The sequence below is a fragment of the Perca flavescens genome, chromosome 10 (genome assembly GCF_004354835.1).
Source record: "Perca flavescens isolate YP-PL-M2 chromosome 10, PFLA_1.0, whole genome shotgun sequence".
NCBI classification, from domain to species: domain Eukaryota; kingdom Metazoa; phylum Chordata; class Actinopteri; order Perciformes; family Percidae; genus Perca; species Perca flavescens.
The window spans coordinates 24,676,656-24,700,025 of record NC_041340.1 but is presented as its reverse complement, the minus strand read 5'-3'; the positions used below and the strand labels follow the sequence as shown (position 1 = coordinate 24,700,025).

General features: G+C 42.7%; 1 protein-coding gene across 2 annotated transcripts; it reads left to right on the top strand.

Annotated features, from left to right (window-relative positions):
• The first annotated feature begins 2,418 nt into the window (after window positions 1-2,418).
• Window positions 2,419-23,370, top strand: adam19b (ADAM metallopeptidase domain 19b). Of its 2 annotated transcripts, XM_028589326.1 has the most exons (23): window positions 2,419-2,712; window positions 2,984-3,096; window positions 3,247-3,317; window positions 11,750-11,828; window positions 12,069-12,145; window positions 14,290-14,491; window positions 14,595-14,660; window positions 15,113-15,184; window positions 15,301-15,467; window positions 15,685-15,769; window positions 16,021-16,160; window positions 16,315-16,492; window positions 16,585-16,674; window positions 16,901-17,096; window positions 18,706-18,814; window positions 19,743-19,959; window positions 20,189-20,266; window positions 20,834-20,942; window positions 21,060-21,189; window positions 21,313-21,415; window positions 21,517-21,864; window positions 21,953-22,050; window positions 22,152-23,370. In XM_028589326.1, the coding sequence occupies exons 1-23, from the start codon at window positions 2,592-2,594 to the stop codon at window positions 22,156-22,158; spliced, it is 2,856 nt and encodes a 951-aa protein (XP_028445127.1). In that variant the 5' UTR covers window positions 2,419-2,591; the 3' UTR covers window positions 22,159-23,370. The 2 variants fall into 2 exon arrangements, with proteins under 2 accessions (XP_028445127.1, XP_028445128.1); XM_028589327.1 differs by lacking the exons at window positions 2,419-2,712; window positions 2,984-3,096; window positions 3,247-3,317 and adding an exon at window positions 11,045-11,094.

The following is a 23,370-nucleotide window of genomic DNA, read 5'->3' as shown; positions in this document are numbered from 1 at the left end:
AAAAAGAAAAGAAAAAGAACTAATAAAGAATTGAGAGAAAATATATATATATATATATACATAAATATACACATACATATATACCCACATATACATACATATACACATATACATACATACATACATACATACATACACACACACACACCCCCATACCCACATACATACATACATACACACACATACATATAAATAAATAAATGAGAAAAAAAATTTAATAAAAATCAAGTTAAGTGCAGTAAGAACGCTAATGCAAGCAAAAGAGGATGAAGGACAGTCATCTGAAGTCAGATTGTATGTTCATCCCTTATGGTTAGTAACCACTGTTTGTTTTTAATCTGTGTGTGGCCTTTTTTGACTCATCTATCTTTTTTTTGTTTAGGAAGCAGTTTCCTAATGGTTGAAATGTGATGATACAGGACGCCTATCTGCAAAGTGTTTAGTAGCACGTACAGTTTCTAGTAAGAAAGCATATCTGAGATAGGAATAAGCAGAGTAAAGCAGAAACCAATACCTTTCGCAGTAGCGAGTGGCCTTGTCTTGCAGCCAGACCACCATTTAGAGATATGAATGGATTCGGCGGCCTGCACTGTCATCAGTGCTAAGAATACCTCACACACCCTGTGTGCACTCTATCCTTCTGACATGTGCTCTGTGGCACATTTATCATCGCACTTAGAAATGACCGGCTCAGTATGAATGGCTGCTGGAGGCTCAATGTGGTAGGAGCCAACTGTATTTTGATACTGTAGTAGGCTCGGTTACAGTCGGATATTCCAGCTGTATTTTTGGTCTCCTGACCTTGTTAAAAAGCATGTAGCTTCTCTACTGTACTTTATGTAACCAGGAGCAAACAGCATTTTGGATATGTCACAGAGGCCTGCTTGTTTTAATAAGATCTCTATAATGAGTTAATGAACAATTACACACTGCACTTCAATTAAGTAAGATGTACAAAAACACATTATGATTGCAGGAGTTGCTCTTTTCGTAAAACATAAACTGTGCGCTTAGATCAGTTCACTTGGACCATTGCCGACACATCAATGACTCAACATATGGCCATATAGTATAGATGGTTTCTTAGTAACCAGAACGTGTTGAGGCAAGTGGTGCAGTTATTTAAAGACAGCATGTGTTTACATGCAGGGCTTACACTTAATCCTGTGGGACTCCCGGTTTAAAAAAACTGAGGAAACCTCAGTAAAATTGTACTGTAATAGCTCTTATAAATATCTTTCCTGTCCTCAGTTGTGATTGGTTACGTACCCACTGACTGACTGACACTAAGCTGCATTCACATCTTGTTGTACAGACTGGAATTACAAGCAACCGAGTGGGGAAAAATGTTCACATAAGCCTCGGAGACCGCATGAATTTCTGACAATATCTTCCACTTGTTGAAAAGAACCACAGAAGTGTCAATAAACTGATACCAACATGGCCGCGAAGCCACCATCACTGGCAGTAACGGCTAAATAAGATCCATTGTACTGTGACGTAATAAGATACACATGGTGTGACTACAAGGCTGGCAGTTGGGATAACCATTTTGGAATAATTCATGAACACTCCCAAGTCAGAATAACTGGTTCCTTGTTTTTCTCATTCGGCCAACCTTGTGTGAATGCAGCATTATAAAGTCAATATAAAGAAATCAATTGTACACATAAATATCAGTTTAATAATCATTAGGAGGATTACTGAGATGGCTGTATAATGTCCTGGCTCTAAAGTAGGAAAAGATAACCGTGATGATGTCACAGTGATGTCACTTGGAGACTACAAATTTATAACAGAAAGTTACAAACTGGAGATGTGGAGTTTGTAAGATGTAGACATTGACCAGGCAGGGAGGGTCCAAATGACTTTTTTATTTTTTTATTTTGCATGATGGGAAATGTAGGATCCAGCATTTCTGGAGCTTGAAGCATATGAGTAAAAATTAGAATATCTCTACTGCTTCAATTTTGACCATTCTGTTTTTTAATCTGTCTCTTTGTTAATCTGTCTCTCGTCTAACTATGCGTAACTATATTTTTTTTTTGTTAATCTAATGATGAAAGAAAACATAAAAAAAATCTAAAAAATGAAAAATTAAATTATAGATCACACGAATAATTAGGCTACGCATTTTCCCTTTAAAATTAGCTAAGATTATAGCCATAATGCTCCATTAAAATGGCCCACATCGCCTCGTTGCATTTCTTATATTAGTCTAATCGTGATTTCAGTGTCTTGTTGCTCACTCGTACATGTTGTCATCATATGTGTACGCATAACCCCAGCAGTGTCTCTCCGTGTGCGTGCGTGTGTGTGTGCGTGCGTGCGCGTGTACGTGTGTGTGTGTGTGTGTGTGTGTGTGTGTGTGTGTGTGTGTCAACGAATGGGAGGGGTTGAGAATGAGAGAGATGTGCGCCCCGCGGTCTGACTGCAAGCATCTCATTCAGACGAGCTAGCGGCGGCGTATCGCGATGTCCCACCGGCGGCGCCTTCTTCTCCATCGCATGTGAAACAACCCAGGGGCTAGTTTAGCGCACATTTATGTCTCAGGTCAGCAGATTCATTGGGAGCCACCTCTTGTTGTTAGAATGCGTCCAGGAGCGCGCACTTCTCCGCCCGATGCTGTGCGGTCCTCCCTGTGTCTGTGCCTCCTAGTAGTCGTGCGCTGTGCCGAGGCTGCTGCTCTATCTGAAGCCGCTGTTTACAACGGTGAGTCTGATTGTTTCCTGGAGCGATGGCTGACATTGGAGTTGTACATGTGTTGGGAAAAACTAGACCTGAGAGTGCATTGGATTGCATTTATTTTTTTAAATTTTATTTTAATTTAAAATGTCACTTGTGCATGCATAATGTTAATATTAGTCCACATGTCAATAATAATAATAGTAAAAAAACAAAATCAATAGCCTATGTCATTAAAGTGCCTATATGCTGCAGACCACCTACAACAATGACTGTCATTTTTCGCCTTTTTCATAAGGAGAACATAAGCAGGGTTCACTGGGGAGCATCCTCGATCATGTCCAAAATTATGAGATTACTTATCCCACATGGCTGCATCCTCAAAGACACACGAGGTCTGCCGACAAAGAGGTGAGTCTGTCTGCCTTTGTCTGTTTCTCTGTTCATTTCACTATCGAAATTATAAAAGAAAAATATTTTCTTTATTCATTTTAATAATGTTGCCACATGTAAGTCCGCTTTTGTTTGACCCCCTTGCTGCAATCTCCGTTTTCCTCCCAGCATCCTGCAAAGGCTCAGGTTCGGATCTCAGCTGAAGGCCGGGAGCTAAAACTACACCTGGAGAAAAACGAGTGAGTGACTTTGAAAGTGCAGTACACCTCCTTTGTGTTTCCTACAAAAGATTGAAGTAGCAATGTTTCCGCTGCACTTCAGTGCTCCTAGGTTACAGAAATGAGTCAAAAAGCCCCCCCCCAAAAAAAAATAGTCGCCTGTATCAAACTTCTCCCATGTGACTGTACATTGAGCTTTGTATTCTTAGACTTCCAGAAGATGCCCCGGCTAGCCCCGTTAATTTGACCAGATGTTAGCTGTCACATAGACACATTTATAAGGTCATCGGCCCTGTGGGTGCAGCGAGGGGGGAGTGAAGGGAGGAAAGGAGGTTGATGGTTTTGGACGACAGCGGGTTGACACCCAATCTGTGTGCCTTGGGCAAACAGGAAGTAAGACTGTGCGTCTGCACCTAACATCCCGTAATCTGATGGAGCGGTTCCTGTCCAGCAACAATGGGACGGTCGATAGGAAGCGTCTCCCTGGTGTAATGGACAGCGCGATGACCGGGTGGGACAGCAGGGAGGACTGGAGCAGTGGCCATGTCAGAGTTGTGGTTTATCACTTTGGGATTGGAGCCAGCACACAAGTGAAATGGGAAGCTTTCATGAACATTAGAGATGAAGTCCATTTGTTACTATCAGTTGCTCTCTCTGTCACTCATTCACTCACAGGCACACACATTAAACTAACCACGACTCCGCTGTGTCTGACTGGACGTCCCCTAAGGGATTTGCCCCTCCCCCCTCCTGCTCTCCCTCCCCAGCAGGTGGTCACACTGTTAGATTTCCTCCTGGGCAAGGAATTTTAATCAATCACACACAGTGTTTGTCCTCCTGAAAGAGAGGGACAGAGAGAGACAAGGAAAGACAGAAAGTTAGTTTGAGGGGGCCATCCACACGGAAACGCTTTTTGGTGTAAACGCACATGTTTGACATCGTTTTGGCCAATTGTCCGAACGGATCCTGTAAACGCGTTGCTTGAAAACGCAGTTTTTTCAAAACCTGGTCCCAGGGAGAAAAAATTTCGAAAAACGGCGCTCCTCGCATCTTCGTTTGGACAGCGAAGCCGCATACTTGCACATCGATGATGTCAGGGAAGATGGGGGGTAAAAAGATTGTTTTGGTGCGTGGCCTGAGATAGATCAAACTTTTTCGAGTTCCTCAACATGTAGCAGAGATTGTGTTAACTGATATCTATATTTGCAGATTACTCGCTCCTAGAAAAACAGAAATAGTTTTCATATGTGGTGTTTGTTGCTGTTGCCGTGCTGTCAATATTTAAAAAAGATTTTTGTCATGGTCCCTTGATGTGATTTGATGCGTGCTGCAGATCAAGTTTCCTTCGGGGTAATAAAGTTGAAAGTTGAAGTTGAATACAACGGAGTAGACCAATTGTAATTACTTTCGCTCATAAGCAACAAAAATATGTTTTGACACCATTTTTGTGCAACTCCCCAACTGTTTCCTGGAACAGGAAAGCTGTTAAGATTTCTTCACTTCTGCTCCAGTTCCAGTTAAAATAGGAGTGAGGTGATGTGAAGAATAGGACAGGTACTGAGATGATTTAGAAAAAAGTATTGTAGAAATTAAAGCAATTGTTAATTGCATTTTCAATGATAAGGCATCCAAAAGGATTTAAAGTAAAAATAGACATAGCTTTTATTTGTGCCCCACACATCCTTAGTATTGATTCTGTAATTGGCTGTGTCTGAGAGCTTTATTGATCATGTAAATACTCTTTTCTCTTTCATTCACTTAAGCTTCAGCCTCCTTACACACCATATTTATTATGGTGTGTAGAATGTTCTAATTAAATAAGAAAATGTTCTAAATAAATAACAATGTCAAAATTGAGAATTTATTGTTATTACAGAGAGGGTAAAGTACAGAAAAAAGGTACCGTTGCTCCATTGGTTCAAATGTGAACGGTACCCAACTCTAGCCGTAATGTTAGGGTTATGTTCACCATGATTTCAAATTTGCAATTTGGTGTATATTATAAAAATATACGTTATGTTCCACAAACATACAACATTTGTATTTAATTTAATTTATGCACCTTAAGTTTATATGATTAACTGATTATATCTTGAGATATTAAGAGAGATGATGTTTTCCTAAGTTGAGGGAAGGATTCCATTAAAAATGTTAGTAACTCTTTGGAGGGCCTTACGTTTTTTAAACATTGAATCATAAAGTTCAGCCCCCCTCCCCACCCCGATATCATTCACACAGTCCTTTTTACACCCATTACCAACAAGCCCGCGTTTCCCCTCTCAGCCTAAACAGCAAATCCCACACTGGGTTAATGTGGAGACACATTTAGTTGCGTGAGACTATCTGGGGGGTGAAAAAGACAGCAGTTTGTGTCAGTGAAGATCAATGTCTGCTTTTGGAGAGAAGCCAGAGAAAATGCTGCCAGTGTCCGTGTCTGTGTCCTGGCTACTCCCTCTTGTCCTCATTGCCCCTGAAATTGTAACTCTGGCAAGCAGCAGATAAGGAAGATCCCAAACTAGCTGTGAGATGGTCTTGGTCTTGTCTTTCTGTTTATACTCCTGTGGCATTTTACATCTCGTGTTTTTTTTTTCCGCTCTCTCCCTTTGAATTCCAGTCCACCTCATCTACTCTTGACTTAATGTATCACTTAATCAGAAGCTGGAGAAATGTAGCTGTGAATGCTTGTGAGCATCAGTACTCCCAGTGGCTGGAGTACAAACTTAATCCATTTACTCCCTCCCCTGCCATGCTTGTCATTGTGCATATACTGTATGTGCAGGTCTTTTTTTTTTAATTTTTTTTTTAGCTTTTATCTTAATGAAAGGCTGTGGTTCACCGGTAGAGGATTGATTTGGTTATGAGCCAGGGAGCGGCTAGTGTGCTGACTCAGAGGGAAGGAAAAGGGATGTGAAAACAGAGGGAGAGGAAAACAGTGTAAGAAAATGAATGATGGACCAGAGGAGAAGGGTTGAGGTGAGAAAAGTCATGGAAAGTAACGACAGTTGGGGTCAGTTTCGGCGTGAGTTATGTGCGCTTGGTTCAGATATGAATCGTGTGGATATTCTTGCTTCCTCCTCTACATGACTTTTATCTCTTCTTCTGCTTAATGCCCTTCCTGCACACCCTTAAGTGCATGAACCTGAATGAAGCACTCCCTTGGGAAATGTACACATCATTATTCCTCTCCTCTCCTCTCCTCTCCTCTCCTCTCCTCTCCTCTCCTCCTCTCCTCTCCTCTCCTCTCTCCTCTCCTCTCCTCTCCTCTCCTCTCCTCTCCTCTCTCCTCTCTCCTCTCCTCTCCTTTTGTCCTCACCTTGTATGTCTTCCACAGTCCACTTTAAAGACTGGCACCCCATTCTTTCTCATTTCTTTCCTTCCCTAACCTTGTGTGATATTCTCCAGGGCTCTAGTGCAAGTATACATCTCCCACGCGCTCTCTGCGGTCAGCGTTTGTGAGACTGTGGCCACACGCAGACAGACGACACACACACAAACACACTGGTATGCACACACACACACACACACACACACACACGGCAGGCCAAAAGAAAAACAAGGCTGACCTGATGGATCACAGGTCTAGGGAGTATAGGGAGCAGGGATGCATTTGCTTGTCCTTGTTTCTATGTTTAGTCTCACATTGGCTCGGCCCTGTTTGCTTTGAAGTCTTAATGTAGGCGTGTGTGTTAGCCTGTGTGTTGGGGAAACACTCACACACACACACACACACACACACAGGGCTTTACACAACAGTACATTGTCCTCCCTGTGCAATAAAAGCCTTTTCATCACCCGTTGCCGAGTGGTGTTTTGACTTTGCGTCAGCTTTCTCCCTGCCTCCACCCGCGTGCCGTGATGTCATCTGATACTATGAGAGAATGCGACCCACTGACCCTAATGCATTACCCCACATCCCCTACTCCTCGCTCTCTCCCTCACTATCTCCCAAGTACATTAGCGTTACTCCCCCACCCCTTCTCTCTCCCCTCGTGAGGCTGAACCAAGCCTTTGTCTCAGCCTCCCTGTCAGACAGTCCTGATTCAGCCAGTATTGCGCTCCTCAATCACAGCATCTGTCTGGACGCTGGACAACAGCCAAACTCGGTGGAGCTCTCCCGCCGTCACACAGAGGGGTGTGCAGTCTCGATTTTGAAAGCTCTCGCAGCATTTACCAAAACTGAAATTAGAGTCAAGGTTATGGTATATGCCAAAGGTGTTTGTGGTTTAGAATTGTCGACAGTTGGATGAGAATTAATTTCCACTTTCTCGCCTGTACGGTAAATATGAAACTACAGCCAGCAGCAGCCTAGCTCAGCACGACGACGGGAAACGCAGACTCGGCTAGCTCTGTTCAAAGGTAGCTAAACCCTCCTTATAGCACCTCTAAAGCTGATTAACTCATCATATCTTGTTTGTTTAATCCCAGTCTCAGCCGTGTTGCCTGGCAGCCTCAGGGTGACAATAAGACCCTTGGAGGTCACTGCGGCTGATCAAGAAGTAGTCCTGCCCGTACACTTCTGTAGCAAACCCAGATATAAGGGGTTAATCTGAGAGGTGCTGCTAGACCGAGTTTTTTTGGGATCATTGGACAGAGCCAGGCTAGATGTTTCCCCCTGTTTAGAGTGTTTATGCTAAAGCTAAGATAACTGCCCGCTGGCTGTAGCTCCATATTAAAGGTGCAGTAGGTAAGACTTATAAAACTAACTTTCTGTCATATTTGCTGAAACTAACCCTATGTTCCAGTAGATCTACATGAAGCAGGCTCCTCTGGCACCACCTACAGCCTGTAGTGTGATCCACTACAGGCTGTCTAGGATGGGGTGTCTAACTGCGTGTCAATCACAGCTCATGCACATGCATTCATTCTTCCTTGTGGGGGGAGGGGCTTAGCGGGAGAGGGGGGAGGGACTGAGAAGTTGTTGATGTTAAAATTGTTTGGCTAAGTCCTGGAGCTTCACAATCCTACCTACAGCACCTTTAAGCCTACAGACAGAGAGTGGTAGCAATTGTCTTAACCAACTCTCAGCAAGAAAGTGAATATGTGAATTTCCCAAAATATTGTTGGCCACAAAATCAGCCTAACTAGGTATACGCCACCTGTTGATCGACCAGATAAAACTGATTCAGTGTATTTTGTCATAGACGGCTGAGTAAATTAGAATTTTCATTTCTTTATTTTATTCATAAGGACCATGCACATCAATCAGAATTTCTGTAATTGTGCCAGCGTAAGCCAGCTGGCTAATTTTCAACTTCAACAAAATAAGCGTCTTTTAAGACACTGTACAAGCCATGCAGTGCAACAGGAAGCACTGCATTGCATACATGCAAAGCAGCAATAATTGATCATTGATCAAAGGCTATAATTATGAGCAATCAAGAGCAAGAGCAGATTTTATTGTGGTCTCATATGGATTTCCATACCCCTCGTTCTATCCAATATGGGCATCATCATTCTACACTCAGAAGCATACTATATACTCCTAATGTTACTGCATGAAAACGGTTTGCAGAACTGAACCAATGACATCATGCATAACTGCATGTGCTTTGCAGTTGTCTTATCACACAGTTAATGATCTATTTACCAGAACTATATTTTTACAACTGAAGATACTGATGAGGCAAATTGAAACTACACCTGCAGATTATTTTGGGTGGTTCCTGTGGTTGTTTCCTGCTGGATGACAGATGCATGGTTTCGCCTTTCATGCAGTTCTTTATGGTTACAGAAGCTATGTCATTATGAAGTCATGTTATATCAGTTATTTTCAATGCCTAACCGGATAAGAAATCAACGGTATTTAACCTTCAATAGAAGAGACTAGCCATGTCTAAATGTGACAAATGCATTGCTAGGTTTTTGACTTTTCTTTTAAGATTATTTTAGGCCTTTAATTCAACAGGACAGATGAAGACGTGAAAGGGGAGAGAGAAGGAGAATGACATGCAGCAAAGGGCCACAGGTTGGAGTTGAACCCGCAGCCGCTGCGTCAAGGATTAAACCTCTATAAACGTGCGCCTGCTCTACCAACTGAGCTAACCTGGCCACAGGTTTTCAACTTTTCATCAACATTTTTAGTTGTGTTGAAAACTAATACAAAACTAAAACCCTAAAACTACGCTGGTATTGTCCTTTCAGTAGTGGCAATGGATTTGTTAATGGCATGTTGTGTCTATACATCACATGGCAGCAGGTTATATAGTCCTCAGCCTCCGAGTGTACACAGCTGCTGACTGGCGTGGGAGAATAAGGGAGAATGGAGGAGAGTCATTATGTGTCTCCTCGTGGATGAAGCGATCCTTCCTGTATATAACGCCTGCTGTGGGAAAGCTCAGTCAATCATCATCCACTCTGCCATTCATTCTGCCTGTTAGAGCGACAAAAAAAGGGTTATGCAGATGAGAAAAGAGCGCGATGAGAATATTCGGGTAGTTACAGAAACAGGGAAACTAGAGGAAGTCTATAAATGCACTTAGAAGGTCAAATCACAATACGGGGGGAGGGTTTACCCCGTTTAGGATGACATCAGCCGGATACATTACCGCTGAGTGGTCATTTTTTTAAGTCTTCTCTTGTGTGAGTGTGTGTGTGTGTGTGTGTGTGTGTGTGTGTGTGTGTGTGTGTGTGTGTGTGTGTGTGTGTGTGTGTGTGTGTGTGTGTGTGTGTGTGTGTGTGTGTGTGCGTGTGTGTGCGTGTATACACATACAATCAGCCCCCCCTCCAACCCCAGACTAGTAATCTGTTAAAGGATGAAGCAGACATTTTCTGTCTGTGACTTGCTTTGTGGCTGATTGCATCAACAGACTGCCATTGATTCAAGAGGCTTGTCTCCTTTGGGGCATCTGACGGAAGAAAAAAAGAAAAATCCCCAACACTCCCTTCATTTGTCTTCATCATCCTTTAAAGTAATAGTTTGAGATTTTGGGTTAATACGCTTACTCATTTCCTTGCCGAGAGTTGGATGAGAAGATAGATACCCCCGTTCCTGTGTGCGCAGTAAATATCAAGCCACAATCTGCAGCTGATTGGCTTAGTTTAGCATTAAGACCTAAAACGGGGAGAAATAGTTAGCCGGGCTCTCTCCAACTATAACAAAATCCAGCTACTATCATTTCTAAAGCTATGCCAATTTCTCTAATACGTACAAAAAGTTGCAAAGTCACTGCAACTAGAGCCAGGCTAGCTCTTAACCCCCCGTTTTGAGTCTGTATGCTAAGCTAAGCTAGCCAGCTCCTGGCTGTAGCCTTGTATTTACAGTAAATGACACAGATTTGAGTTTGGTATTGATTTTCTCATCTAAATCTCAGCAAGAAAGCGGAAAAAGTGTGTTTTCCAAAATGGTGAACTATGCATTTAACTTCAGCCTAATTAAACAAATGTTTGTTCTCCAGCAAAGATGAAAAGAATAACAGTTAGCCTAATTAACGCATAGATATTACCCAGAGGTAAAGCTACAAGCTGAATTAAATGTAAAATAGATGAAGATGATACATGATAAATAATACAATCTTAGTGGGACATCTAAGGTCTGTCTCGTGTTTATTTAAGACTTAAGTCCAGTCTCTTTCAACCAGTAACCAGTTTGTTACATGCAGGTTTCTTTCCATCTCTCCAGCTTGATTTCGCTGCAGTTACAGCCTGTTTGATGGATCTGAGTTTGACTGTGGAGAGGGGGGGGAGACAGCTGTGAGACAGGGAGAGTTTATGAATGAAAACAGGAAGGATGGATCGAGACAGATTTGGAAGGAGAAAGGCAGGAAAACAAGCATCTGTACGAGATGTAAATATTGTGCCGGTAGGTTGACAGAAAAATCCCGAATCTGAAGACACTCACTCAGTCAAACACACAGATAGAGTTAGTTACCACAATGAAATGAATGTTTCTCTTGGTATGTGTATGTTTCCCTGATTTATCAACCTCTCCTGTGCAGTCTGTGTTGTATACTAATGGAGACATTCCAGTAGGCTTATAGAGAGGAGAATATGAGGACATTAGTAAATAATAGCCCTGTCAAACAAATGCGGTCTGAACATACCAACACAGTTAAACTCTCAGCATAGGGAAGTTACCATCTCTTACTTCAGCTATACTTTACAGAAAGTAAAAAGGGTCATTCGGGAAAGGTACATATGGATTTTATTACAATCCCAGCACTTTCCCACATTACTCTTTGTATTTGCTCTTATCTCTGCCAGGATCTGTGTCTAAATCTTTAAAGCAGTCTTATTTTTTGTAGAGTGTTTCTGTCAGAGTTAATGTTTTATGAGCTGTGGGCTGCTGGAGAAACTTCTGTCTTCTTCTAACTTCTCTGTTTCCTGCAGCTTTTGCTCTGTACTTTTTTTCCCCCACCATTGTTCCACCATAATGTTGTTGTTTCAGAAGATGAAACGTCTGACGCTACATATATTCTCTTGCAAATTGTCTCTGAGTTTGTGCCGTCTTTCACCAGGCAGCTGTTGGCCCCTGGGTATCAGGAAATATGGTACACTCCCGATGGAGCCCGCAAGTCCTCCTCTCCTGCCAGCACTGTAAGTCCATGAAACAGTCTGATGCTCTTAAACTGCAGTGAGGAGCTGTAAATGATAATAGAAGAGAAATAGATATGAGTGCAGTTCATCAAAACCTATGGCAGCAGTATAGCATACCATATGGACATAACATACTGCATTTTATGCTCGCATAACAAGCCTCTCTGGTCTCTCTTATCACTACCCTGCTTCTCTACATAGAGAGCTGTGTGTTGAGCATTAATTGTCTTTGTCTTCCAGGGACACTGTTTCTACCATGGGGAGGTTCTGGGCATGGAAGGCTCAAGTGTTGCTGTTAGCACATGCTCAGGACTCAGGTAAGTAAAATCCCACCACGGGTTGTATTCATAAAGTTTTTAAATATTTTGAGTGGGGGCCCAATAGTGAAAGACATTTCTTAGAATTCTAAGAAGTCTCCCATAAGACTAAATCCCATAAAAGTGCCAATCTATTTGTGAAGACAGCTACTAACTTAACAGCAGGCAAGAGGACTTTTCTTCAGCAAAGCAGTAAAGAGCCTCAAGAAACAGAGCCAAGACAAAATCTGTCCCAATAATCAAAAGCAGGGAGTTAGTGCTGCAGATCGTGTAGGGATGACGTCTGTGATTGATCTTAAAGATGTATTGGCAGCACTCGCTCTGTACATTAAAGCTATTAGTTCCATTAATGCTAATTTTACAGCCTCAGTTTATTTGTTTTTCAGCTGACGTGAAAGCACTTTGAGCCAACAAAACAGAATTTATGGATACATAGCAATGTCCTCACTGTTTTCTAAGTCATTGATAGAATAGCTGTCTACAGAACATACAGTAATACATAAGTTATTGTTGTTCAACATTTCCTATTTTGGGTCAGCTTGCCAAAAAAAGAAAAGGACATTTGTCCAAATGTTGAGACATTTTCACAGCTCTGAACATCACTAACTTTCCTAGTTTACATCCACGACGTTCCAATTCCGGGATTGCTGCCGGAATATCCGCCGGATCAGGCTCTTTTTTTTCGCCCGGATGTCCGTTACTTTCTGCTTTCTTTGTGTTGTAATTTTAAACTCCGGTGGATTCATGAGGACTATAGTTAACTGCTCCTCAGATCTCTGCAGGGTAAATCCAGACAGCTAGCTAGACTATGTGTCCAGTCTGAGTTTTCTGTCACATGTTCCACCAAAACAAGTTCCTTTTCGAGGCTATTTTGAAGCCGCACCGTGGCTCTGTCGGGCACTTAGTTCCGCCCAAGACGATTGGGATCGGTTTAAAGAAATCCCAATAATCCACAGTGTGTTTCTCTCCCATCCCGAAATGCTGTGTGGACTAGCCAGACCCTCCTCCGCAGCGCTGTGGAGGAAGGTCTGGCAAAGCGAGACTACTACTTTCCTTATCTTCGATGTTCATACATGTTATCAGCTGAATACAAAAAACCTGTTTACACTAATACCTGGCCAATATCTATCTGATAGTCCCCGATTACAGAAACCATGTTATCAAGTTATTTAAGTGCAGATGCACTCATATTATTGTTGCCATATTAAGATCCATACAAAAAAATCCATGCATCAGGGTCAACCGAACCTCCTTGAGGAGATGTAACCAAAGCCTGCACAACTGTCCAGCCTGTGATCAAACCACGGCTGATTAGATAAGAAAAGTTGACAGGAAACAGTTGTGTGTAGTGTCTTGTGCAGTCCAGTGGGTTAGTAGGTCATTGGCTCCAGAGCTGGTTCACTGAGTACAGCTCAGTGTGGAGATCCTGTGTGTTCTCCCAGTGTGAACCAAGACGGCTGACCCTTTCTGCTAGAAACACTCAGAGAGACCGGCAACAGAGAAGGAACTGGCAAGCACTGACAGAAATCATAGCCATATGTGTGTTTACGTGGGAGGACGATCGATGAATACGTCTTCTTACTAATGTGGATTCTCTGGAGAAATGCAAACACAGCAAAGAGGAACACTGACATGTGGGCGTCTGACCTCTCCAGATGTTTTCTAGAGCTGCTCGACCTGCTGCTGAGTGCATGCTCGTGTGTTTGTGTATGGACGTCTATGTTCATGAGGGTTTTTTGTGAAGAAGCAGAGGATTGTCTTATCGCTTGGCCTGCCCCAGCTGATCTTCATCTATAAACAACAGTAAATCGCCTGAGACGCTTTGCTCCATTTCACCCATCCGTAAAACCCCCACAGCCAGATAAAAAAAAAATCCCAATCTGACGTGCAGCCATAAACGTATTACCCACGCTTCAGTTTGACACTGCAATTAAGGATTACTGTTGGAAGTTACCTTTACATCTCATATTTGAAAATGTATGTACAATGTTTGCAATAGAAACTATGATTTATTTCCACAGTATATCACAGCGTGCAGACATACAGGCAGACAGACAGACAGACAGACAGCAACCAAACTGATCCACATTGATTTTGTCGAGCTACGTTTTGATGGAACCAACAGGAGTGTCTTGTTTCCCCAGGGGACTGATTTCTCTGAACACAAGCATCAGCTACCTGATAGAGCCTCTCCCTGTTTCCATGGGTGCACAGCAACACGCTGTGTTCAGAGCCGAGAGTCTCCATCTGCCCAGAGGTAGCTGCCGGCATCACCCTAGCAACGAGGAGCACGAGGAGGGGCTTAACAACTTCATCCATGGGATGATGTCACCGCGGAGCGGGAGGGTGCGTTGGGACAGGACGAGCCCACAATGATGCCTGAAATCCTTTGCAAGTTTGACACAAAGCATGACTATATTCTCTTTCAAACTGTTGTCTCCATTTTCAGGAAAAAAGGGACCTGAACCAGAATATGAAGTACGTAGAGCTGCTGATAGTGGCAGACAAGGCTGAGGTGAGGACACAGTCGTGAATTTAGTCACTTTTTAGGGAATTTTTTATGACACCATTAAGTGTGAAGTGCTGAATTAAGCATCCCAATATACTTATCATCATACTTATCATCCAGCATCATTTCCAATAGTCTGTTATGAACTAGTCCAAAGACATGCAGGTTAGGTTAGTTGTTGACTCTAAATTGCCCATACTGTAGGTGTAAATGTGAGTGTGAATGGTTGTCTGTCTTATGAGCTATTTATATGCAGTATAAATAGTAAATGTCTGCCTTATACAGCAATGTAATAAACCTAAATATAGAAAACGGTGTCAGTAAATTGCACCCATCACTCTATTTATAGTTATTGTAACTATAAAGCTCTGAATCCCCCTTTTGAGATTTGGGAGGATGTAAAACAGAGTGTGGGTGTGTCATGTTTCTGTGGTCGGTGTTGTTTATGTCGTTGGCAGTTTGAGAAGCATGGGAGTAGTCTTGAGAAGACCAAACAGAAATTGCAAGAAGCGGCCAACTTGGTTGACAAGGTAACATCTGCAGGATGCATGAAAACCACAAACCGACACACATCTGGTTCATGACACGTGTATCTAGTAGGTCAAATGGGATATGTTTGTGTGATATACCCTGTCCACCACCACAGTACTACAAGGCTTTGAGCATCCGTGTGGCATTAATCGGTCTGGAGGTGTGGACCAGCCAGGACATGATCGCCGTTTCAGACAACCCTCACAGCACTCTGGCAGCGTTCCTGTCCTGGAGAGGCAAACAGCTCCGCACGCTCCCCAACGACAACGCTCAGCTGATCACGTCAGTGTCCCCGTCTCCCACTAATCTTCCCATTTGTCATTCTTCACCCTCTCCAACGCTAGTGTCCCCCGTATCTCCTCTAAAGCCCCCTGTCCCGTGGGGTAGACCTCTTAATTGATTTTATCTTTATTGCGTGAGACAGTAAACATCACCAGTTGTGTCCCAGTGGGCCGTTGTCCAGCTGGAACTAATCACCAGTGGCGTTTTGTGTCTCCAGGGGGAGGGGGTTCCAGGGCACCACCATCGGGCTGGCACCTCTCAAAGCCATGTGCTCCGACTACCAGTCCGGTGGAGTGAACGCGGTGAGAGACGAGAGTCTAAACAAACATTAATCCTCTGCGTGCACTTGAGTAGAGATCCCATCCAGATGGGGGGGTGGCTGTAGCTCAGGTGGTACAACGGGCCAATAGTAATTTAGGTCAGTATAGTGGAACGCTGGCACGTATCCAGCAATGACAGAATGCACACGAGAAATATATAGCATGAAATATTTGTCTCCACCTCCCTAATAAATTGACTTTTTGAAGTCCTATTTGATTCTTCTTTTGAATAGGACCACTCCGAGTTAGCTGTGGGTGTAGCTGCCACCATGGCACATGAGATGGGCCACAACTTCGGCATGAGCCACGACAGTATGGGCTGTTGCCAGGCGAAGGCCGAAGACGGAGGTTGCATCATGGCTGCTGCTACTGGGTACAGTACAAAAAATGAAATACGAGTAGTTATTAAACTAATGGAGAGAAAAAACAGAACATTTGAAAAATGACATAACATTTAATGAAAAAATTGTGTGAACCAAGCCTTACTGTCCATACTGTGTTTGTGCTTCTTCCTCATCACGAACCAGGCATCCATTTCCACGCGTGTTCAATGATTGCAACCTGAGGGAGCTGAGGAGCTACCTGAGCTCTGGAGGAGGGAAGTGTCTTTTCAACTTACCCAACACCAGATCCATGTATGGAGGCCAGCGCTGCGGCAACGGTTACCTGGAGGATGGAGAAGAATGTGACTGTGGAGAAGAAGAGGTTTGTTGTGTCCCTTGAATGTTGCAGTATATATTTTCCTTGTATGTTTTTTTGCCAGGACTCAATGTGCCATGTTTTTTTGCTGTGTGTAGGAGTGCACCAGTCCCTGCTGTAATGCTAACAACTGCACCCTGAAAGCTGGAGCTGAGTGTGCGCATGGTGTCTGCTGCCATAACTGCAAGGTATTAACATGAGAAACTGACCATCATCTAATCTAAGAAACACAGTAATCCTTTCATGACTTATGTGTCTCCTGGGCTAATACTTACTTTTAGATGTACACCGTAGCAGTTATGTATGATAGCTCTACAATTCATTCCTTCTTCATTTTTTGTTGTTGTTGTCATCCTCCTCATCTCAGTGTGTTTCCTAAACGTCTCTTCCCCCTCTCCATCTCTCACTGTCCAGTTGAAGAGCCCAGGTGTGCTGTGTCGTGCTCCCTCGGGGTCCTGTGACCTGCCAGAGTACTGCGATGGGAAGGCGGAGTCTTGTCCTGCTAATTTCTATTTAGTGGATGGCACGTCATGTTCAGCCGGCCAGGCCTACTGTTACACCGGCATGTGTCTCAGCCTGAAGCAGCAGTGTCGCTCTCTCTGGGGACAAGGTGGGTAAACTGGATAATGAATAATCTATAAATCTTTTGTTCCATAAGGTGGCATATCCACATGTTTACAGTATTGTAAATGAGGCGTATTTTATACATGCATATACCCCACATTATTGGGTGCACTTAGCTACAACTAATGCAGTCTAATACCTTTAATTAGATATTTGTATCATTGAGGAATTTTTCTCTGTTCCTCTTAAAGCTATAGTCAAATATATTACATTTTGTATTTAATTACCAAATGCAAAGTTGTGCCACATACATTCCTGGCATGTGACACTGAAACAGTGTTTCTTTATATTAAATAGATTAAGATAATTTTTTTATTATGTAACACTGACATCAGATTGACATGTATCATCAGCTAAGTTAAGGAACTCCCAAAAGGAGAATCCTGTTCCTGATCCTATTCTTCTTTTGTTTTGTTGGGATGATAAAAGGTTTGATGAGATAATCAGTTTAAATGTCACCCAACTCTTACAACTCTGCGCTAAGCTAAAACTAATACAGTCTAATACCTTTATTTATATATTTATCAATGAGGGATTTTTGTTTGTGTTCACCCTAAAGAAGAAGAATACATACTTTATTAATCCTTGAGGGGAAATTCAATATTTTCTCTCTGTGTATTATACACAGGCCTGAAATACACATGCAAACAGGACCTACAGACATGCTTTAAATGGAGAGATGTCAGAATGAGGGGGCTGCCCATGGACAGGCCCCCCAAGCAGTTAGGGGTCATATGCCTTGCTCAAGGGCACCTCTGGAGTGCCCAAGAGATGAACTGCCACATCTCCAGCTACCAGTCCTTGCAGGGACTTGAACTGGCCCACGGACTGAGCTACTGCCGCCCCCTAAAGCTATATAGTCTATAGTCTCTCAACTGTATTTGCAAATTCTTAAAGCAATATTTCAAAAATAATACAGATACCCATGTACTGTATATGGATTTCATATACAAATCAAATATTAGTTTTAATGCCCAATTTGAAAAATGCATTGTGCCACCTACAGTCCTGATAGCATGTGACACTGACACAGTGTTTATTTATATGTATATAGATTAAGGTCATTTTTTTTTATATGTAATAGTACTGACGTCAGATTGACATGAATCATATCATCAGTTAAATTGAGTTAAGGAATTCCCAAAAGGAGAATCCTGTTCTTGGGCTTATTCTTCTATTGTTTTACTGGGATGATAAAAGGTTTGATGGGATAATCAGTTTAAATGTCGCCCAACTCTTAATTATCACTACTGTATACGCACAACCATCAAACAAACTAACAATATATCTTTAAAGCAGTTAAACATCCAGTGCATGTTGAAGCAGAGAGGCTAGGTAGAGCTGAGTCCTCATTGGGTCACGTGATTAGGGATTGGTATTGGACAGTGTCCATATTCACGTTGTGACAGAGCCTCCCTGGAGAGCCTTTGTAGAACAACAGGAGCCACACAGAACAGTAAGAGATGCCATCTGGTCTCCATCAGGTGGTCACATAACCCACTGTGCATGCATTTACTGCATGTGTGTGTTGTTGTGTGTGTATGTGCAGCCATATTTATGTGTTTCTGCACATCTTGTCTCTCCTTCGACAACAGATGGCCAACCGGCCCCTGACCTGTGTTTTAAGGAGGTAAACAAAGCCGGGGACATGTACGGGAACTGTGGCAAAGATGAGTATGGGAAGTACAGGAGCTGTAAGGACAGGTGAGGATCAAAACATTTTGGTTTGGGTGCCTGGTTAGCTCACCTGGTAGAGCGTGCGCCCATATAAAGAGGCTTAGTCCTCGACGCAGCGGCCGCAGGTTCAACTCCCTTTGCTGCATGTCATTCCCCCTCTCTCTCCCCTTTCAAGTCTAAAGGCCCTGACAAACCAAGCCGTTTATCGGCCGTCGGACAGTCAGGCGAGGTCAGTGACTCGAGTCTGTTCGGTGTGTTCCGTGCCGTCATCAGTCAGATGGAGCCGTCGCTCTTCATTTGGGCCGATTTGACATGTTGAATCGGAAGGCAGGCAATCAGACTCAATGGCCAATCTGATTGGCGGAGCGCTAACCTGGAAATGACGAGTGGGATGAGCGTGACTAACGCCTCTCAAAACCTGAAGAAAATCTTTTAAACTGACCTTTGTCGACCTGAAATGAAGACAGATTCAGCAACTGCATGGCCTATTTCTCGCTTAAAGTGTTTTCTTTCGTAAAATATGAGATCGTATTCCGAACTAGCCGCCATTATACTCGGTTGTAAAATCCGGGAGCAGCCAGACCCACGGGACGCGTTCGTCCAATACAGATTAGCACCGCCTGCTGTTATCGAGACGTAACACGGCGCTCACGCACAGAACGAACGCTCAAGTCGGCGTCGCTTCGGTGTGTTCCGAGGCACTTTTTGGACCAACTCGGGGAGCCAGTCAGTCCGACTGCCTTTTCTGCCGAAGGTCGGCCGTCGGGTTGGTGTGTCAGAGCCTTAAACTGTCCTGTCAAAAATAAAGGCCTAAAATGCCCCGAAAATAATCTTACAAAGAAACATTTTGGTTCATTTACATCTACATTTCCTGAGAATGACAAGTTAAAATTTCTGTACCATTCATTGCTCAATCTCACCAAACTGATGATACCCTTTTTGTTATCTCTGCCAGGGATGCTCAATGTGGGAAAATCCAGTGTTTAACCTCAGCCTCCAAGCCCCTTGAAAACAATGCTGTTCGCATAGAAACCACTGTCACTATGGGCAACCAGAAGATCCAGTGTATGGGAACACATGTGTACAAGCCTGGGCAGGGGGACGAGGGGGGGCAGGGCGATACTCTGGACCCTGGCCTGGTCATGACGGGCACCAAGTGTGGCGAACACTCGGTGAGATTTACTAAATGGAATTTGTTGTGGCAGAGAGCATGCTTTATATATCTTGATCTCTTTCTCTTGAGATGTTGGTTTCTTTTTTTACCTTGTTGTCATTTACTAACTTTGTGGCTCCAATCTTTGTAATGTTCATGAAGACAAACTTGTACCACCATTAGGAACTACTTGCCTATTTTAACTCTTTTGTGACTCTTCTTCCTCACACCTGTCCTTAATGGAACAGATTTGCTTCAATGGAGAATGCCGCAATTCATCTTTCCTCAGAGCTGATGAGTGCAATGCCAGGTGCCATGGACACGGGGTAAGTTCCGATGTGTGTGAGGAAGGATGCTGGGGGAGATTGATTTCCTAGGAGTGTTGGGGAAGATGTGGCTGCCAGCCAACTATTATGCCAAGCTAGCAAACTTGGCAGGAGCGGAATAAGTATTTAGATAATTTTACTTAATTAAAAGTAGCAATATAGCAAAGTAAAAACACTCCAGTACAAGTCACAAATCTTGCTTAAATAAAAGTACAAAAGTATGATTGGCAAAATGTAGATTACATACTGTAACTATAGTTGTCAGATAAATGTCTTGGAGTAAAGAGTACATTATTTTTCTCTCAAATACAGTGAAGTAGAAGTAGAAAATAGAAATAATCAAGTAAAGTACAAGTACCTCGAAATTAAATTATGCTTCAGTAGAGTAGTTGACTTAATGCACTTAGTTCCATGCCACTACTGAACCTTGGACTTGTTTCCACTTAAAATGATTCAAATGTACTTCTGGAATCCAAAATTGGCATTCATTCCATACCGGTATGTCAATGTAATGAATATGAAAAAAATGTTGTTGTAATTTTAATGTGTAATATGTTCTTTCACCAGCTTTGCAACAACAATCACAACTGCCACTGTGACGTGGGTTGGGCTCCTCCTCTGTGTGACCAGAAGGGGTCTGGGGGGAGTGTAGACAGTGGACCTGTCATCAGCCACAGTGAGACACTTTAGTTTTTTCTCAAGCATGCAAATGTGTTTTTCATATATCGAAACTTTAGAATATTTCTTTGAAATTGTGCATTTTATGACTCTTGTCGATTTTATATTCCAACAGGCAATCTCCTTCCAGTCCTGGTGGTCCTCCCCCTGGTTCTCTTTGTGGTTTTGGCTGCTGTTGGACTCTGGTACTGCTACAGACATAAACTCCACCCACTAAAAACCTCTGCTCCACCTCCAGTGCCAAAGTAGGTCATTCCGGAGTGTTATAAATTAATAACAACACTAGTTCTGCTGGCAAAGTACTTTCTATGTTGTGTGGATGTATAAATGATGGGTCTGTACTTTTGTGTTTGTGTTTTAACCCTCAGTTGTTCGGTCCCGGTCGAGGGCAAGCCTCTGTATACCAACATTCATGTGAACGGTCATGCCAACCCGACATTCTTGCTAAAAAAACAGGACTCGGATCACCTGGTAGGGAAGCCCATTTTGACCCAGACAATAATGCCATTCTCTAGTGTTTGAGAATAATAGAATAAACCACTGAACTTTGTTATGGTTGCATTCTTCCACAGGGGAAATCCTCTCCTAATCCGAGCCCGTCTTGCTCCTCGCGGTCCAGACACGCTATTGTGCGTCCAGCAGTGAAGCCCCCTCCCGTTCCTGCGTACGATGCAGAGCAGAGAGAGCAAACACCCCAGCCACACACACAATACTCTCCTCAGGGTTACACTCCACCTCCCACTAAATCTGCGCAGCTCAGCGAGCAGAGGCGAAACCAGGCACCTCCACCGCCTTCAGGACCTCCACCTTTACCTTCCCTGGACGCCAAAACCCACTTACAGCATTCGGTTTTACCAAAACCCCGACCAGACCCCCCGACCAGACCTCCACCGCCTTGTCCTGTTAACAGGCCGTCAGGGGTGAGGCTTTTTTGTGTTGTTTTTAAGTAAAGCCAATTTTGTTCTCGGTAACTGAATGTGAAATGTCTTATTTTTCATTTTGATGTAGGAACAGCAACAAATGAAAGGCCTGCAGGTTACTACCAATGCTCTGCAAAGAGGAAAAGCTGGTTTGGCTCCATCTGCTGGACAGAAAAAGCCAAACAGGTAATTCACCTGGGGGAGTTTTCTAATGTAAATATACAGTATACTAACCCCTTTGTTAACTTCTTTTTAGTTGTTGATGTTGTTGTTGTTGCTTCTTTTAGAAACTAAGAGCTCAGGGATACGTTGGGGACGACCACTTACATCCAATAATGGACTGCCTCTTTTTGAATATTAGCAGCTGAAACTGTGGGATATGATGACTACGTGACACAATGTGGATTGCAGTGTATTTACACAGTTGTGTATTGAGGGAAAAATGGTAGAATCACAGCAAGTCATAGTACACATCACAACGAGTATGTTGTAAGTCTCAAATCTTCAACATTTAGGCTTGATCTGTGTTTTGTAAATTAGCCCTTTGTACTTGCTTTCACACTTTGAAACAACGAAAGCTGTGATTTTAAGTTTTTGTCATTATTATCCCATAAGTTGATTGAAATGTGATATTGTTCCATGTGCGCAGCAGTGATAAAACACTGTTGCAGGAGTATTTATTCACAAAGAAAAATGAATGTTTACAATGTAGCCTACTAAAGTGTCTCTTCGAGACACCAAAAAGCATCAGCTGTAAAGGGATGTCTTATATTAAGAAAAGATGCCAATATTGAAGTGCTTACGCTTCTTATGTGTGAATAAGAAGGGGATTTTAACTGGACTCAAGGGCACCAGTGAAAGCCCTGCATGCATGCTGTAAGTATATGCTTATGATGAGAGATAGATGTCTGATATGTAGCAGGAAATGTAATTTCTTTCTGTTTTATTTGTTTTTGTTTCAGTGATTTTATATTGTTGCACTTTGAGCAATCTTTTTAGTGTTAAATACTCATCCGCTGAAGGCATGTAAGTCTGCAGAAGGTGAGTATTTGATGAAGATTGTGGTGACTTTGCACCCACACTAACTCTTATTTTTTTTGTGTTGTCACCAACAATCTGTGATCTTTGTCCACGGTAACGTTTCAAATAATTTAATATGGGGAAAGAAATATGAGCCATAGTTTTATTAACATATATCAGTTAAACATCATAATTGCACCATACATTTTGCGTGTTTGTCAGACTAAAACTGCTCAGTGGGAGTTCCGTCATGACCAAAATGCTATAAAGTTGCTCTTTTCCAGGCTGTGTAAGAATGAGAACTTTGTAATTACTGTGAGGTACTGTTTAAAATCCTGGTCCATTTGACTGACCTGTAATCTGTCAGCTGTCATCTTTTACCTTCTTATTAGACCTATGCAAACCCTGGCACTGTGCTCCACGCTGTGCCCTAAACTGGAATTCAAATAAACACATGGGAAAATAAAACTATGTTATACCTTTTAA

Coding starts and splice junctions, on each gene's coding strand:
- adam19b (XM_028589326.1), top strand. CDS start 2,592: ATGCGTCCAGGAGCGCGCACTTCTCCGCCCGATGCTGTGCGGTCCTCC. Junction 16,675..16,900: donor TCTGCTGCCATAACTGCAAG/GTATTAACATGA, acceptor CTCACTGTCCAG/TTGAAGAGCCCAGGTGTGCT. Junction 21,190..21,312: donor GCTCCACCTCCAGTGCCAAA/GTAGGTCATTCC, acceptor TTTAACCCTCAG/TTGTTCGGTCCCGGTCGAGG.